Here is an 18,241-nt window from a genome sequence, read left to right on the forward strand (position 1 = left end):
CAGCCTGGCGAGGGCCCCCCCCCCCTCCAGGACTTACCTGACCAGGCTGAAGCCTGGTGCTGTCCCCGGTGGCCCTGTGCGGTGGCCACCGGGCTGATCTTGGTGTAAAATATAGAACAATAAACTATTGTTTTAAACTGTGGAACTATGAGTCCCAGCAAGCCTCCCCTGCAAGCTGGGACTTGGTGAACCACAAGTCCCAGCCTGCGAGCATTAAAGGGCCGGCTGGGTCTTGTAGTTCCACAGTAAAAAAAAATAGTTAAATAAATACACACTGACACCTGAAAAATAAAAGTTTAATACATACATTACACACACACTGATACTTACCTATCTTGATCCTGTAGGTAGGTCCCAGAGTCTTGATCCGGTGCCTTGTCCTGGTTCCGGATCATGTCATCTTTCTTCACCATGTCGATCTTCATGTCGGCGTCGGCGTCAGGTCCGGGTCCGAAGAAATCCATGGTGGACCTGTGGAAGGAAATCCAACTCACCCAGGTCCTCCATGGAAGTTCTTCTGGCTTGGTCCGACGTAGTCCAGGCATTCTTCCATCTTCTTCCATCTTCTGGCTTCTTTTTCAAGCTGCCGGGCGATTCCGGCAGCTCCCCGATTGTCAGAGCCGCAGAGATGTTTCCTCCTCGGCGTCTGGACTAAGAATGAATTCTGGCCAATCAGGAGCCGACTTTCCGGGTTCCCCTCTCAGCATCACCTGCCAGTGGGCAACGGAGTCAAGAGTGCGGCTTCGCCATCCGGCTCTTCACCCCAGTCAATTCGGCCAACAATCTAGGCCATTCGGGTCGCTGACAGCGTGCGGAGCATGTGGAGGAGCGTCTGGTTCATACGTTCCCCTGGAGCGTTCCCCTGGGGGTGATAGGGGGTGGTGTGCAGTTTGTTGCACCCGTAGTAGGCGCAGAGTTCCTTGAAAAGTTGGGATTCAAAGGCCGGGCCTTGATCGGACAGGTCTTCCTGCGGGAACCCGTAGGGTCGAACGAACGCCCTCCAGAAGATTTCAGCCGTGGTGCAGGCTGTCAGGTCCTTCACTGGCACCGCCACCGCAAACTTGGTATAGTGGTCCACTTTAGTGAGGGTGTAGGTGTATCCCATTGGGCTGGGTTCCATCTTCACGTGGTCGAGCGACACTAGTTCCAAGGGCCTACTGGTGCAGATTGGGTGGAGTAGTGCCTTTTCTGTAGTGGTTGCCGGCCTCCGGGTCGCGCAAACCAGGCAGGTCTTACACCAAGTCTCGAAATCCTGACGTAGATTGTGCCAGTGAAACTGACTCCGCAGGGTGGCTTCCGTCTTCTTGTTCCCGAAGTGCCCTGATTCTTTGTGGTAGGCTCGCAAAACTGTGTCGATTGCAGCTCTGGGCAGTAGGAGTTGTTCTCGGGCTAGGTGGGTCCTCGGGTCGATCCATCCGCGGTACACTAGCCCGTCTCGCACCACCAGCCGATCCTGCTGACGCCACAACTGTAGGAACTCTGCGGGGGCCTCGTCCCTCTCCGACGGTGAGGGTTCGTACTGGTCCACCAAGAAGCGTTTGACTCGCTGAATGTGTGGGCACTCCCGTTGCCACTTCGCCCAGTCTTCCCCGTCACCACCGGCTGCCTGCTCGACGGTGGCCATATTTGCTTGCTGTTGGCCAGTTTTCGACAGCCGTGCAGTGAAGTGCGGCAACTCCACCGCCTCTCTCGGATCTGTCTCTTCTTCTTCCTGTTCTGGATTCGGCAGGCGGGACAGGGCGTCAGCATTGGCGTTGCTGCGATTGCTTCTGTACTCGATCTGGTAGTTGTAGTTCGCCAGACGTGAGGCCCACCTCTGCTCCAGGGCGCCAAGGCGGGCTGTTGCTTGATGCGCTAGATGGTTACAATCGGTGACGCCCACAAACGGGGTAACTGCCAGATAGTCTCAAAATTTTTCAGTCACCGCCCACACCAGCGCCAGGAACTCCAGCTTAAAGGCGATATAGTTAGCGTCGTTCCGTTCGGTGGGTCGGAGGCTGCGACTGGCGTAGGCGATGATCCTCTCTTGGCCCCCTTGCTTCTGGGCCACTACTGCACCTAGCCCCTGCTTGCTGGTGTCTGTGTAGAGCCGGAACGGGAGGCTGTAGTCAGGGTATGCTAACAGTGGGGCAGTGACTAGGGCCCTCTTGAGGCTGTCGAAGGCTTGCTGACGGGCTTTGGTCCATTCTATTGGGATCTTCTTATGGTACCCTTCCTTCGGAATCCCGCGGAGTAACTCAGCAAGGGGGCTGGCTAACTTCGCAAAGCCTTGGACGAAGCGCCTGTAGTAGCCCACAAACCCCAGGAAGCGCCGGATATCTTTCACTGTCTGGGGTACGGGCCATTCCAGCACTACTTTGGTCTTTTCCGGATCGGGTGCGACCCCCTCAGCGTTCACGACATGGCCCAGGTATCTGACTTCTGGCTTCAAGAGATGGCATTTCTCCGGCTTGAGCTTGAGCCCATACTTGGTCAACTGTCGGAAGACCTTTCCCAAATGCTGGAGATGTTCACTGTAGGACTCTGAGAAGATAATGATTTCGTCCAGGTACAGCAGTACGATCTCGAAAATCATGTGGCCCAGGCAATGCTCCATCACCCGTTGGAAGGTGGCGGGAGCATTGCATAGGCCAATCGGCATCCGGTTAAACTCGTAAAGGCCCATGGGGGTCACGAAGGCAGTCTTCTCTCTGTCCTCTTCTGCGACTCTGACCTGCCAGTATCCGCTGGTCAGGTCCAGGGTGGAGAAGTACCTAGCGGCCTTGAGGGCCGCCAGGGACTCCTCTATACGGGGAAGTGGGTAGGAGTCCTTGTGGGTGACGCTGTTGAGTCTCCTGTAGTCCACGCAGAAGCGTAACTGTCCATCTTTCTTGCAAACTAGGACCATCGGGGCTGCCCATGGGCTATGGCTTTCCTGGATCACACCACTGGACTTCATTTCCTCCAGCATCTGGCGGACCGGTTGGTAGAGGGCTGGTGCTACCGGCCGGTGCCGTTCCTTCACGGAACGGCACCAGCTCGGTATGTGATGGCGGATATCCCTTACGACTCCGATATCGGTCGGGTGCTTGCTAAAGGTGGCGGCGTGCTCTCGCACCACTTCCATGACTCCTTCCTTTTCTCTCGGCGGCGTGTTCTCGTCCCCGACTTGGAGGCCCCTCCACCAAGTGGATGACTGCTCTAGACCAGCGTTCACACTGTTCTGCTGTCCCACGGATGTTGGGGGCATGACATCTTGGAAAGTGGTCCACCTCAGTGTCGCTATGGGTTGGTTGCGGTACACTTTCACTACTCGGCTGTGGGGGTTCAGTACTCTCACGGGGACACGGCCGCCCCTGACGGTCACCAGGGCGCTTGCAACGACGACATCGTACCGTGCCGGAATCAGCCCTGCTTCGACTAACGCATCATAGTTGCCACCATTGGGTCCGCATCGGGCCTTGCCCCACAGGATTGTCTCGGAGTTCGGTTGGAGCTTCACCGGCTTCCCATCTTTTAACCGGACTTTTCCGACTTCGCCCGTCTTGGGTACGAACTGTTGATGCCCTTGTAGCACTTTGATGGTTTTTGCAGGGCTTGGTCCCCGGCCGTCGCGCCCCTTGTCAGCTTGGCCTTCAACGTGGTTACTAATTCGTCGGGACACCGGTGCAGCACATTCATCCCTAGGATAATGGGAGCGAACTGATCCCCTTCCACATCGGTGACCAGACACCCCTGTTTGGGCAGCAGCGTGTCTCCAATTCTGATATCAGCTTCCCAGTAGCCCACGCAGGGTATGGCAAGGCCGTTGCTGGCTATTAACTGCAACCGTGACGGGGGTGGCAAGACCACCCGCTCCTCGTCCCAGTGCTGTCGAAGGGTCGGAAGCTGGATCGTGGTGATCTGGGAACCGGTGTCCAGCATCGCTGGGATCTCTATTCCCTCGATGGTCACTGGCAAGATGGGCATTGTCCGATGAATTTTGGCTGCCACTGATTTGGGTCTTGTTCTACTCCCTGTGCTCGCCCCGAGGTCCGGCCCTCGACCTCGGGGTGTTGGAGTTTAAATGTTCCTCCTGTTCGCAATTCCTTTCTACATGCCCGACTTCCTGACATCGGCGGCATATCGGGCGCCCTTGGCCATCAAACTGATCGGAAGACCGCCGCCCGTACTCTCGGGGTGGTTCCCACCTGCTTTGGGCTGGCCTTTGCCGTTCGGCCCTCCACCTCGGCTCTGCGTAGCTCGGTGTCGGTGAACTCACCATTCGGCGCATTTCCCTCTGCATTTCCGCCATTCCGACGGTCAGTTCCTCCATTTGTTTCTGGAGTGTCTGCATCGCATCTCTGTCGGGTTGTTGGCCACCCTGTACTGCCAGGTCTGGAGTCCGTTTGGCCCTGTCGGTACCACTGGCCGTAGCTCCGGCTGAGTTTGTTCCTTCGTTGAAGCCAATCAGCTCTGGGTAGCCCTCTTCCCTGTTTTTGGGGTTACCGATGATGGCAAGGGCGGCCGTCTTGAAGTCCCGGAAGGTCTTGCCTGGCATCTGTGCCCTCAGCAGCCGCAATTGGATCTTAACATTTTCTTGGGCCACCCCTTCGACAAATTGGACTGTTAGGGCCTCGTCTGCATTTCGTACCTCTTCCGGGTCCACCGCTCTAATGGCCTTTACCATCTCCTGTAGACTCAGAGCGTAGTCCCGTAGTGTCTCATTTGGCCGTTGTTTGCGTGTGTACAGTTTCATCTTCAGTTCGGGGATGGTCTTTGTTTCGAACGTGGTGAAGATTTTCTTCAGGATATCTGTCGCACTTTTTCTATCTTCCATTGGCCATGAGGCCACTTCTCTGCGTGCCGACCCCGTCAGCTGCCCAATCAGGATTTCCACCTTCTGCTGCTCACTTGGTTTGTACATCCGGGACGTGGATTCTATGTTGTTCCTGAACTCTGCAAATGGGGTCTTCAGTAGTTGGTCATCGTCTCCGCTATAGGTCGGGAGCCACGGGGCCCCGAAGTAGTACGGCAGGGTTATAGCCGCAGCCGGTGTTGCGTCTTGGATGTCCTGTTGTTCTTGGTTTTGTGGATTTGCCTGCTGCGCCGCTCCTCCGCCTTGTTGCTGCTCCATTTTTCACTGAGTTGTCCCTCTCCTAGTGCACACGGATCCTGTTCGTGACGCCAAAAGAATTTGTGGTGGCCGGTGCACGAAGGGAACAGGTTCCCCTTACCTTGCTGCTTCAATGGCGACTCAGGTTCGTCCGCTCTTCTATCTTCTGGTGGACGAGAGAGAGACTCTTCAGTGAAAGGGGACAACGTTCTGCGATGCAACTCGGATTTATTATGAAATGACAGCAACTGATGCCCACTGACCCTCGCTGCGCAGCAGTACTTGGGAGCAATGGCACATTAATAGTTAACAACAATTAAGAACATTCACCTTGACAGTGGGACCTATGACAGGGACTAATCGGTCACAGGAACTTGCCACTGAGGCGGTTAGTTGACCATTAGACTTAATAACATCGACAATAGGCGGCCTAACCAAGTTACACATGTGCCCGCTTGGGCCTACGAACTCCATGTGTCCAGAGTACCGTGACGACACTCGGGGTCAAACACCCCCACTTTAAGATTACTACTGGATCAGGCCAGTCGGTGCGGTACCGTCAACATTGGAGACATACTTTTGGCATGTACACAAATCCGACTGGATACGATATACCACAAACAACAATTATAACAGTAAAAATAATTGGGACAACCGGTGTACCCATATAACTAAATAACTGAGGTGACGTCACCTTACGTGGGGCTCAGTCCTAATCAACCTGTGCACAGGGGTCTGAATAGGTCAGTTCCATTAAGGGGTCCAGCGTTTATAACAATTCCGGCCCCCCCTTCTGCCTTCTGGCAGAAAAGATCACTTGGAGGCTGAAGGGTCACTAAGCAGAGGGTCCTCGGTCCTACTGAGTGGTAGGGGAGCAGTACCCCAATTAGCCCACAAGATGGCAGTATTCCCAAAGTTGAACCAACTTGATCACAGGCAAATGGGGTTTTCCTAACTTGTAAGGTTTCCTGACTGAAGTACCTGAGTTAATAGGATTATCTCCCCAATTAGGTGAAACTAGAACAAGCTCCCGGAAGGCTGCAGGTGTGCAAAGGGTGAGAGGGTAAGGAGCAATCTCCGGAGGGGTAATGGGGCTTTATGTCCTTTCCCCAGTAAATCAAACTACGTTGGTGGCAGGGAGTGCTGTTAGGGAGTCCAGCCTGGGCCACTACATGGGCGTCTGTGTGGGCATTAGGCAGTTCTGGGGCACCACATACATATATATATATATATATATATATATATATATACACACACACACACACACACACACACACACACACACACACACACACACACACACACACATACATACATGCATTCAAACACACAGAGTATACATACATAGATGTAAACACACACACATACACACACACATACACACACACACACACATAGGTCCTTATTCAGATCTGATCACAGTACAAATTTGTTCTCAGTTGGGCAAAACCATGGGCCTTATTTTGGTTCATTCTTTCTGACAAAATCCTTCTTAGATGGACAAAACCATGTGCACTGCAGGGGGGGCAGATGTAACATGTGCAGAGAGAATTAGATTTGGGTGAGTAATTTTGTTTCTGTGCAGGGAAAATACTGACTGCTTTATTTTTACACTGCAATATAGATCTCACTTTGAAGTAAAACCCCACCCAAATCTAATTCTCTCTGCACAAGTAACACCTGCCCCACCTGCAGTGCACATGGTTTTGCCCATCTAAGAAGGATTTTGTCAGAAAGAATGAACCAAAATAAGGCCCCATGTGCACTGCAGGTGGGGCAGATGTAACATGTATAGAGAGAGTTAGATTTGTGTGAGTTATTATGTTTCTGTGCAGGGTAAATATTGGCTGCATTATTTTTACACTGCAATTTAGATTTCAGTTTCAACACAACCCACCCAAATCTAACTCTATCTGCACATGTTACATCTGCCCCACCTGCAGTGCACATGGTTTTGCCCATTTTGAGAATAAATTCATACTGTGATCAGATATGAATAAGGGCCATAGAGCATACATACTTATATACAAACAGATCATGCATACATACATACATACAAACAAACAAACAAACAAACAAACAAACAGAGCATACACACACACACTTACCAAGAGAGGAGAACAGGTAGGGAGGGCCATTGACCACCCATGATTGGTAATCATGGATGGTTTATGCACGATGAAGAATAGTCCCATCCATCTATGCCACACCGTAACCAAATAGCTCTGCCCCCAACACCTGTGAAGTCCCACTCCCTGGCGTTGTTTGCCCCCCTTTATCTGGCTCTAAATACAGTACATTAAAGCATGAGCACATTTTACAATATTTTGACAAATTGTTTTCTTTATTTTTAGTAATTTATGGATCATACTTTGATCATATTCTTGGATGGGAAAAACATATTGATGATTTGAACATACTTGTGCTAACATTTGAAGATATGAAAATGGTGAGTAATTGTGCTATATTATGTACTATATACAGTGCTTTGAGATGCAGCGATGTGCCGCAGCATCACTCCATGAGGAGGCTGGGGAGAGAGAGGGAGCTGCTCCTCTGATCTGGGGGAGGGGCTGCTCCAAGTGGTGGCAAATGCCTAAAGCTGCCGAGTGGTGGCGCCGGCCCTGACAGTCATGATTTTTTGTAACTGCCCTGCTATCCCACCTGAGGGCAGCAGTGTCATGTGATGGTGGTAGGGGGGTAGAGACAGATTTAGATCTCATAGGACCTCATAGGGCCCTAAGCAAGCCATCGATTCCAGGCTACCTTCCTCAAACTGTTGGAGATTCCTCATAGCAAGGTGCTGACCCCAGCCGGCTGCCACCAGTTCCCACCCGACCCACTACACATTGTTACACGCCATAAGGCCCACTACACATTATGGCACATGCCATAATGCCCACTACACATCCTAGTCCTCAAAGTTGCAGTCAGACATGAATGATTGAAATGCAGGGAGCTCTGCTCTCCAAATAAAACTGGAAGCTGAACTCTCCCCATAAGATAGCAGTCATTCATCCTCATCCATACCAACCTCCTCACCAGGGCTGGTGCAAGGGTGTTGGGTGTCCCCTGCAAACTATTAATTTGTGCCCTCCCTTTAAAGCCAGAGGCATGTTCCCAAAAAAAGGGATGTATTATCACAAGGAGTGTGTTCTAAAATGATGCCAAACCGTAGCACAATGTTATTTACATTACACCGTGTAGTGCTTCTAATTCACGCACACTAGTGTCCCTTTTTCATGTTACACCACACAATAGAGCCCATTATTTGTTACCAGTAGTAACCCCTTATACACATTACACTACACAGTAATGCCCCTTATACACATAATGCCAACAATAGTAGTGCCTTTTACACATAATGTTCACAGTAATGCTGCTAAATAATTCCCACAATAATGCCATACAGTATATTCATAATGCCCAGACTACTGAAGGATACACATAATGCCCAGAGTAGTGACTCTTACACATAATGCTGATAATAGTGTCACTTACACATAATGGCCAGAGTAATGTTATTCGCAGAATGCATTATGAGGTGCCACTTATACACAGAATGCCCCCAATAGTGGTGCTGGCGACACAGAATGTCCCCAGTAGTGGTGCTGGTGACACAGAATGCCCCCAATAGTGGTGCTGCCGACACAGAATGCCCAAAAAAGTGGTGCTGGTGACACAGAATGTCCCCAGTAGTGGTGCTGGTGACACAGAATGCCCCCAATAGTGGTGCTGGCGACACAGAATGCCCCCAATAGTGGTGCTGCCGACACAGAATGCCCAAAAAAGTGGTGCTGCTGACACAGAATGCCCCCAATAGTGGTGCTGGCGACACAGAATGCCCCCAATAGTGGTGCTGCCGACACAGAATGCCCAAAAAAGTGGTGCTGGCGACACAGAATGTCCCCAGTAGTGGTGCTTGCGACACAGAATGCCCCCAATAGTGGTGCTGGCGATACAGAATGCCTCCAATAGTGGTGCTGCAGACACAGAATGCCCAAAAAAGTGGTGCTACTGACACAGAATGCCCCCAATAGTGGTGCTGGCGACACAGAATGCCCCCAATAGTGGTGCTGGCGACACAGAATGCCCCCAATAGTGGTGCTGGTGATACAGAATGCCCCCAATAGGCTAATCAATCAAACTCAATGGATGACCATCGATATGTAAAAATATTGATGGTCGTCCATTGCATAACTTAGCGCTATCGATGGCCAGTTGCAGGATTGCAAACATCAATGACATTGGCAACGATGGCCATCCCTAGTAAAAACCGGAACCAGACTAAACCCCGGACTGCCGAACCGGACATAAAAATCTGCAGTCCAGAGCTTGTAGTGTCCGGTCCGGGGGGTGTCTTATGGTGTCTTATCCGGGGATCCCTGTGATAGCTATCATCAGGGGGACATCGGGAAGGGGAGATTACAGCCTCCCCATTGGGTCCGGTTTTTGCTACATGGCCGGACCATGCAGGGAGGCTTTATTCTCTCCCTCCTCCTCTCCCTGGTGACAGGTGTCACAGGCAGCCACCCCCGGTCTTGTCCTGGTTTGGTTTTTACCCATACCACAGGCACCGCCTAATGCTGTGCACACCCTTATGAACACCTCCTTGCCGCCAGCAATACTGTTTACCAAAGACTTTTGCTTTTTAGAACTGTATTCTATTGAAGGAAGCCCCATCAATCAATTACATGTGTTTTGCATTATTAATTGTACTAGACCATTGTTTTTCACTTTGTTTGCATGTACTGTTACACCGAGTAATTAAAAGATTAAAACTGGAATAGGCAGGAGATTATGGTGTGGCTGAGAGACGTTTTGTTTTTTACAGAATAGACACGCCTGATTGGCAGTGATAGACATACCCAATGGTCAATCTAATACCCCTTTTACACCAAAATCCCTGGTCGGACCCTGGTCTTTGAACACAGGAGTTTCCAGGGTTGGACCCAGCTTCATACCCCACACAGCACTGTGACCCAGGTCAGACCCAGGTCTGCGCCATTTACACTGAACCTGGGTCAGCCCTGCTTTTCCCTATGGATGACATTAAAAATGTCCATTTTAGGACTGATAAACTGCCAGCCAACCTTCCCTCAATGATTTAAAATAAAAATTAAAAGACATGACAAGTTAGCATTGAAAAATGTTTGTTTGTCTATTTTGTGAAATATTTTTCAAAACGTTTTATTCAGTTCTCAAGCACACATAGCGGTATAAAAGTGCAACATCACCCATGTGCTCTCCTCCCCCCCCCCCCCAAAAAAAAAAATATAAATTATAATGCATCCAATTATGATTTCTGTGTGCACTGCCCGTATCCTTCCTGGCTGCTGTCTTTTGCCACTACAGCGCACTGTGGAAGGGCGTCCAGCACTTCTGGTATCCTTGCAGCACTACCCGGATGTCCCAACCTGGGTTAGGACCATTTACACCGCCCACAACCCAGGTCCAACCAGTGTTCAACCCTGGTCAGGACCTGGGTAGGAGACCAGTGTTACTGGACCTGGGTTGGCCCCTTTTACACCAACGCTGACCTGGGTCCGACCTGGGTCCAACCTGGGTTATTCCTTGGTGTAAAAGGGGTATAAGACACACAGTGCTAGCCACACCCATTTGACTGTGCACTCCTAATAAAATGTGCTCCGCACACCTATACCTGCAATCCCTGTTGCATTCCTCCCAACATAACCCTCTCCAGAAATGACAGAAGGTTCTGTTCCTGGACTTCCCTCATGTACAGTATGATAGGTCATGTTGGAAGATATGCTGATGTATTGGTTATACAGTATCTGTAGTTTTTGTTACATGCGTATATTACAGTAATGTATTATTTTTACTTGTTCTCATTTTTGTTATTTAATTTACTCATGAATGTTTTGTTTAATTATTCTCTAAAAGGACTTCATGGGAGAAGTAAGGAAAATAGCTGACTTTTATGGATTATCTTTGACGGATGAGCAAATGCAGCAGGTTCAAGACAAAACCACTTTTAAGTCTATGAAAGACAAGTCGACTGATACTCATGGATCGATAGGAAACGTTTTCTTCCGAAAAGGTAAATAATAATAAACATGTAGATAAACCATACATCCTAACTGTACTGATTTTTTTGAGACAGTCCTGTTCTTTGGGACTGTCCCGCTGCCCCAACCACAGGCAGCAGTGGCATGGGGTGGAGCGCATTTAGGAGTCCCCCTGTCATTCGCTGCTCTGCTTAGCAGCAGGTAATAGATGCTGTGCGCATGTTAACGGAATTTATTGATGGCAGACGAAGGGACTGGGAGCATGCCAGAAGCTCACAAAGGGCCAGATGTACTAAGCTCAAAGGGTATATAAAGTGGAACAAACCAGCTCTAATTATGTATAACTTTATAGAACTGTTTTGTGTGAGATTTACTAAAAGAGTGATAAAGTGGATAGTGACAAACTACCAGCCAACCAGCTCACAAATGCCATTTTTCAAACACAGCCTGTATCATGGCAGTTAAGCGCTGTTGGCTGGTAGAGTATCTTTTTACTTTATCACTGTATATGAAGGGACATTTGAGGCATACCTCCCAAATGTCCCAATTTTTGCAGGACAGTCCCGTTTCTTTGGGACTTTCCTGCACCCAAAGGGGCCGGCAGTGTCCTGCGGTGGGAGGGGTTAGGTAGTTGGGAGTCCCCCCTGCCTGCCAGTGCTCTACTGAGCAGAGCAGCGGTGAATAGACACGGTGCACAGCGTCTATTCAGAGACACATAGGGACTGGGGTCATGGCCAGCAGCTCACAGAGTGCTGGCCATCACCCCAACAGTGTAAAAAAATGGGGGAGTAGCCTCACAGGAGTGCCACGACCATAGGCCATGCCTCCTGGCTAGGAAAACTGTAGTTTCAACTAACAAACTGGGTTTCATTTGCTTTTACAGTCCCTATTTTCTCTCACAAATGCATACCACCCAACTGCCCTGATTTTCGTTGGAGTGCCCTGTTTTTTTGGGACTGTCCAGTATACCACAGTGGGGGTGGGGGGAACAGTTGAGAGAACCCCTTCAATGGAGATCCCGCCCGGCTTCAGCGGCCTGTGGGGATGCCATCACACATCGGCGCATGCATGTCACTTCAAAATTATGTTGCACCACCATAGAAACAGATAGAGGCTGAAACGGAGAAATGCGCACAATGAAAATAGGATTATATGAAGCACGCATAAGATATGCTATAATTTAAGACTTTTGGGAACACCACATCTAACCGATGAATCCACTTATAATAATTTTAGTGAACAATTACATTACAGATGGTGCAATGGTTAGCGTTACTGCCTCACAGCACTGAGGTCATGGGTTCCATTTCAACAATGGCCCTAACTGTGCGAAGTATGTATATTCTCCCCGTGCTTGCGTGGGTTTCCTCCGGGTACTCCGGTTTCCTCCCACAATCCAAAATATACTGGTAGGATAATTGGCTCCTAACAAAAAATAACCCTAGAATGTGTGTGCATGTACATGACATACGGCATATAGAGTCTGGGACTGATGTGAATGTTCAAATATTCTCTGTAAAGCGATGTGGAAAGTTTTAATAAATAAATAATGCGTTAACATAAGAAATTCAAAGGATGCTGCATTTGGGCAACAGGCTGCTCATTGATGCCAGCAATTAATGCTTTAATCGTATGGCGGATCAATTTGCTGTCATACGGTCCTTAAGTTTACATTCAGTCTTTCCAACATATAGGCAGACCGCATGGGCAGACAATATGATAGACAACATGGTTGGTGTTACAGGTGACACTATGTCAAATTTTTCTTTTCTTTTTTTACCAGTGTGGGGATGTTGGAATGTGTTGCCTGTCAACATAAACTGGCATGTAACACAACCACAGCGGGAACAACCTAAAGGTTTTGTATTTAAAAAGAAGTAGATACAGCGTCATTGACAAGTCAATCTTTAAGGTTTGCGAATAGCAGGGCATCAGGGAGGAATCGCTAAAAGGTAAACTGGCATTCGTAGCGATGATGGGCCAAAACATTTTGAAAGAAAAACCCATATCGACCTTTTGACTGTTGACCTTCCCCATGTCGACCTAATGCTTGTGTCGACCTAATGACCATGTCAACCTTAATGCATGTCAACCTTATGGTGTCGACCCAATGCTTGTAAACCTAATGACTGTATCCCCCATGGTGCCATATACGCAATACCCCCAGTAGAGCAATTTACGCGATGCCCCCCTGTAGGGCATTATACATAATGCCCACTCCTAGTGCAATATAGAATGCTCACCCTTAGTGCAATATACTGTACATATTGCTCCCCAGAATGCTGTTTACGTGAAGCCCCATTACTGCCATTTAAATACTGCCCCCCCCATAGTGCCATTTACATAATGCTCCCCCATAGTACCATAATATACTTACTGCCCCTGTAGTACCATATACTGTACTTACTGCCCCTGTAGTACCATATAGTTACTGCCCCCGTAGTACCATATATGTACTGCCCCCCCATAGTACCATATACGTACTGCCCCCCCCATAGTGCCATATACATAATGCTCCCCCATAGTGCATATATATACTGCCCCATAGTACCATATAGTTACTGCCCCCATAGTACCATATACGTACTGCCCCCATAGTACCATATACGTACTGCCCCCATAGTACCATATATGTACTGCCCCCCCATAGTACCATATATGTACTGCCCCCCATAGTACCATATACGTACTCCCCCTCCCCATAGTGCCATATACGTACTGCCCCCTATATATAATGTCCCAGGTAATACTCACCAATGCCGTTTCTATACAATTTGGCTCCCAGTGCGAACAGTTGAAAATGCGCGGTCTCCCCCCCTAGACAAGGTGGTTTTGAAGACAAAAAGGGGCGTAGCCTAGCTGGAAAAAAAATGACCTTACACCCCACTTTTGCAACGTGCACGACCAGACATCGGTCGCCACTAAAAGAATAAACCTCCAGGGTGTGTGTGACACTGACGCACTCCGTTACCCTGTGGCCTGCTCTCTAACACACTGATATGCTTCCAACCCCATATCCTATGCTCTATCACACTGATGCGCTCCCTTACCCTGTGGCCTGCTCTCTATCCCACTGACATACTCCCTCACCCTGTGCTGTATCACACTGATGTGTGCTCTTTCACTGCGGCCTGCTATCTATCACACTGATACGCTCCCTCTCCGTGGCCTACTCTCTATCATACTGGCATGCTTCCTCACCCTGTATCCTGTGCTTTATCATACTAATGCGCTCCCTCTCCCTGTGCTATATCACACTGACACACTCACTCCACGTCCTGCGCTCCATCACACTGACGCACTCTCTCTTCCTGCAGCCTGTGCTATATCACACTTTACACACTCCATCACCCCACGGCCTGCACTTAATCACAATGACGCACCCCCTACCCTGCAGCTTGCGCTGTATCACACTGACGCACTTCCTCACCCACGGCCTGTGCTCTATCACACTGACGTGCTCTCACCCTGCGGCCTGCACTCTATCACACTGACGCACTCCCTCACTATGGGCCTTATTTTGGTTCATTCTTTCTGACAAAATCCTTCTTAGATGGACAAAACCATGTGCACTGCAGGGGGGGCAGATGTAACATGTGCAGAGAGAATTAGATTTGGGTGAGTAATTTTGTTTCTGTGCAGGGAAAATACTTGCTGCTTTATTTTTACACTGCAATATAGATCTCACTTTGAAGTAAAACCCCACCCAAATCTAATTCTCTCTGCACAAGTTACATCTGCCCCACCTGCAGTGCACATGGTTTTGCCCATCTAAGAAGGATTTTGTCAGAAAGAACGAACCAAAATAAGGCCCTATGAGAGCTAACCCTCTCTTTCTACTGCCTAATTCTAAACCCCCTCCAGCAGCCTAAGGGCTATTTCACACACTCCGGCTCCTGCCGGACGGCAAAATCCCGCATGGCCAGGAAACCGTGCCGCACTAAGGGCTATTTCACACACTCCGGCTCCTGCTGGGCGGTGAAAACCCGTACGGCCAGGAAGCCGTGCAGCACACGGCAGTTTAGAATGTAGGGGATGGCCACAGCCCGGCAGCCGTCCCTTCCAGTGGTGGGGTCCGGCTGCAACCGGACAGCCGGGCCGTGGCCATCCCGTGTGAATGGACACAATAGTGTCCATTAACAACTACTGTGTGCGGCACGGCTTTTGGCCATACGGGTTTTCGCCGCCCGGCTGGAGCCGGAGTGTGTGAAATAGCCCATAGAAGTTTAGAATGGAGGGGATGGCCACAGCCCGGCAGCTGTCCCTTCCAGTGGTGGGATCCAGCTGCAACCAGACGGCCGGGCCGTGGCCGTCCCGTGTGAATAGACACAATAGTGTCCATTGACAACTACTTTGCACAGCATGGCTTTTGGCCGTGCGGGATTTCGCCGTCCAGCAGGAGCCGGAGTGTGTGAAATAGCCCTAACTCTATATCCCCTGCTAGTGCCTAAATCTAACCCTCCCCCACCCTAACGCTAACCTACCTCACATACTTAAGTTCAGAAGAAAAATACACACACATTATTCCCTCCACTCACTCAGTGAGTGGAGGTAACCCTGGCACAGTCTCCCTGACAGCAGCAGCAACGAGAGCAAACAGTATCCTGAACCTGAGCCAGGGTAGCTTTGAGTTCTGTGTAGCTCCACCCTCCCATTGATACACCGCTGCTCCCACTCCAAACAGTGACAGACTCTGTAAGAGTGGTGTCAGCTGCCGTGCAACAGCAGGACAAGCCGTGCAGTGCCCAGTGAAGTTACACAGCTTGTCCCCCTGTAAAAATGGCCTTGATACTCACCACGTCTGCTTCTGCGTATCTCCTTTAGTGCCGGCAGTGAGAGGAGGGTGTGGGTCGCACCCCCTTTGTATAACACACATCTGGAAACCCCCTTTAGAAATCCTGCATTTGCCCCTGATATTGTTACATTAACCTTTAACTTGCCAACAATCGGACTGTTCATCATTTAGTTACAGAGGCGTAACTAGATATTCGTAGGCCCCATAGCAAAAGTTTGTAAGGGCCCCTATTTAGCAACTGATGGTGATAAATGTATGCAAAACATATTAGTTTGACAGTAAAGATGGGCCCCCTTCAGCTCTGGGCCCCATAGCAGCTGCACCCCCTGCACCTATGGTAGTTACGCCCCTGTCTAGTTAATAGAGGTTTATACTATTTTAGTGATACTTGAAAACCAAAATGTATTTCATTATTTTTAATTTTCTCTTAGGCGACACTGGGGACTGGAAGAGTCTCTTTACTGAAGAACAGAGTAAAGAAGTGGACGCAAAGTTTGAAGAGACCCTCGCAGGGACAAAGCTGGGAGAGAAGATCAACTATACAAAATATTGTACATTTTAGCTTACTTAGTACATATAGTTTTGCAAGTTAAATGTTGCATAATTCTGTTATATAAAGTTACTAAACAGATACAGAATTGTTTTTTACATGTGTATGGTAAAGTCAGCCCATCGTAAAAAAAATTTGCAAAAAAATTATCCAGTTCACAAATATTCAGAAAACCTTTTGGTTACAAGCTGACAACATGAGATGTAATAGGGTGCGATTTTCTGACATACCTATGTGATCTATAGGTAAAAAACATCCAAAATCCCACGTTTCCAAAAATCGCGAATGTATGAGATTTGCAGGAAAAATGGCATGTTTCATGGTAAAAATCACATATTACAAATCACATCCAGGTGTTTTCTCATAGAAAACATAAAAATCGCAAATGTAATATGGTGCGATTTTATTAAACGTTACCAAAAATCGCAAATAAAATAGACCAGGTCCAGGCTTGCGAGTTTGACAGAACCATCCACAGATCATTGACATCCAATAAAGTGTTTACACGTAAAAAATATATATAAAAAAACAAAAAACGGTGTGGGGTTCCCACCAAGCATAACCAGCACCATGCTCTTGATTCCAAAAATACAGGGGACAAAAATACCGGGGCTCCCCCATATTTTGGAACCAGTTCTGGGCTGTAACACCCAGGGGTCACTTTTATGCAAGGTCCCCCGGCCGAACCATGACTACCATGGCTGGTCTGCCATGGACAAGGGTACCTGAGGGAGTGGGGACACCCCAATAAAGGGGTCCCTCCAGGCTTTACCCATCCTGGGCTGAAGCCTGGGGCTGTTCCCGCCATTCCTGGACGTATTTTAAAAATACATTGGGTTTTCCCAGTAGAAGTACAAGTCCCACAAGGCATCCTCTGCATGCTGGGGCATTTATGAGCCCGCTGGTTCTTGTAGTTCTAATGTGAAAACAATGAAAAAAAAAAAGACACATACACACACAAATAGAAAAGTAAAATTTTAATATACACACACAAATACACATGCACATATACGCACCGTACAACGAACCCAGGACGGAGCTGCTCCACTCCTGTACGGAGTCCGTCACATGGGTTTCCAGTGACCTCCATCTCAGGGCATCCGCTCACCCCTGATTGGCTCTAAGCATTTCCTTGGAGATGCCTACAGCCAATCAGGCCTAAGCTGAGACCTAATTGGCTGTAGGCATCTCCATGGAAATGCTTCGAGCCAGCCAGGGCTGAGCAGAGTCCCTGTGATGGAGGTCACTGGGAATCCCTGTGACGTTGTATGGGAGAGGGATCATGGTGACGTTGTATCTGTCTTGGGATCATGGTGCGGTGAATATGTCTGCATGTGTGTGTGTGTGTGTAATGTATATTCACGTTTGACTCTTCTATGTGTGTGTTTCTTTTTTTTGTACATTGTTTTCACAGTAGAACTACACGAACTAGCGGGCCCCTGTATTTTTGGAGCCAGGACCAGTCCAAGAGCCCAGTGCTGGTTTCTTAACTCTTTGAGTGCCAACATCTATGTGAGATGTTCAAGATATTGGCTAAAAATGCCAGTGTCGCTCACATTTGTTATATAAATTCAAATAAAAAAATGTGTAAAAAAAAAAAAGATTATATTTCCTATATAAGGTAAACATTATAGGTCCTTATGATGAATAAAAATGTTTGCTTGGCAATTTTCACACCTATTTTGACAAACTCGCTTGGCACTCAAAGGACTCAAAGGATTAAAATACAGGTGATCAGCACTATCCCCCCCTGCCCCAGGACTGGCTCAATGAGCCTGGGGCAGGTTATCCAC

General features: G+C 48.8%; 1 protein-coding gene across 2 annotated transcripts in view; it reads left to right on the forward strand.

Moving 5' to 3' along the window:
* Positions 1-16,529, forward strand: part of LOC146063616 (sulfotransferase 6B1-like) — a 41,221-nt gene extending 24,692 nt beyond the window's left edge. For both annotated transcript variants that reach the window (XM_083176172.1, XM_083176171.1), the window contains exons 6-8: positions 7,429-7,523; positions 10,979-11,135; positions 16,330-16,529. In XM_083176172.1, the coding sequence (XP_083032298.1) occupies positions 7,429-7,523; positions 10,979-11,135; positions 16,330-16,460 (383 nt within the window). In that variant the 3' untranslated portion in view covers positions 16,461-16,529. The remainder of the gene's footprint in view (positions 1-7,428; positions 7,524-10,978; positions 11,136-16,329) is intronic.
* The last annotated feature ends 1,712 nt before the right edge of the window (positions 16,530-18,241 follow it).

Source organism: Crinia signifera, chromosome 3 (genome assembly GCF_055691185.1).
Source record: "Crinia signifera chromosome 3, ASM5569118v1, whole genome shotgun sequence".
NCBI lineage: Eukaryota > Metazoa > Chordata > Amphibia > Anura > Myobatrachidae > Crinia > Crinia signifera.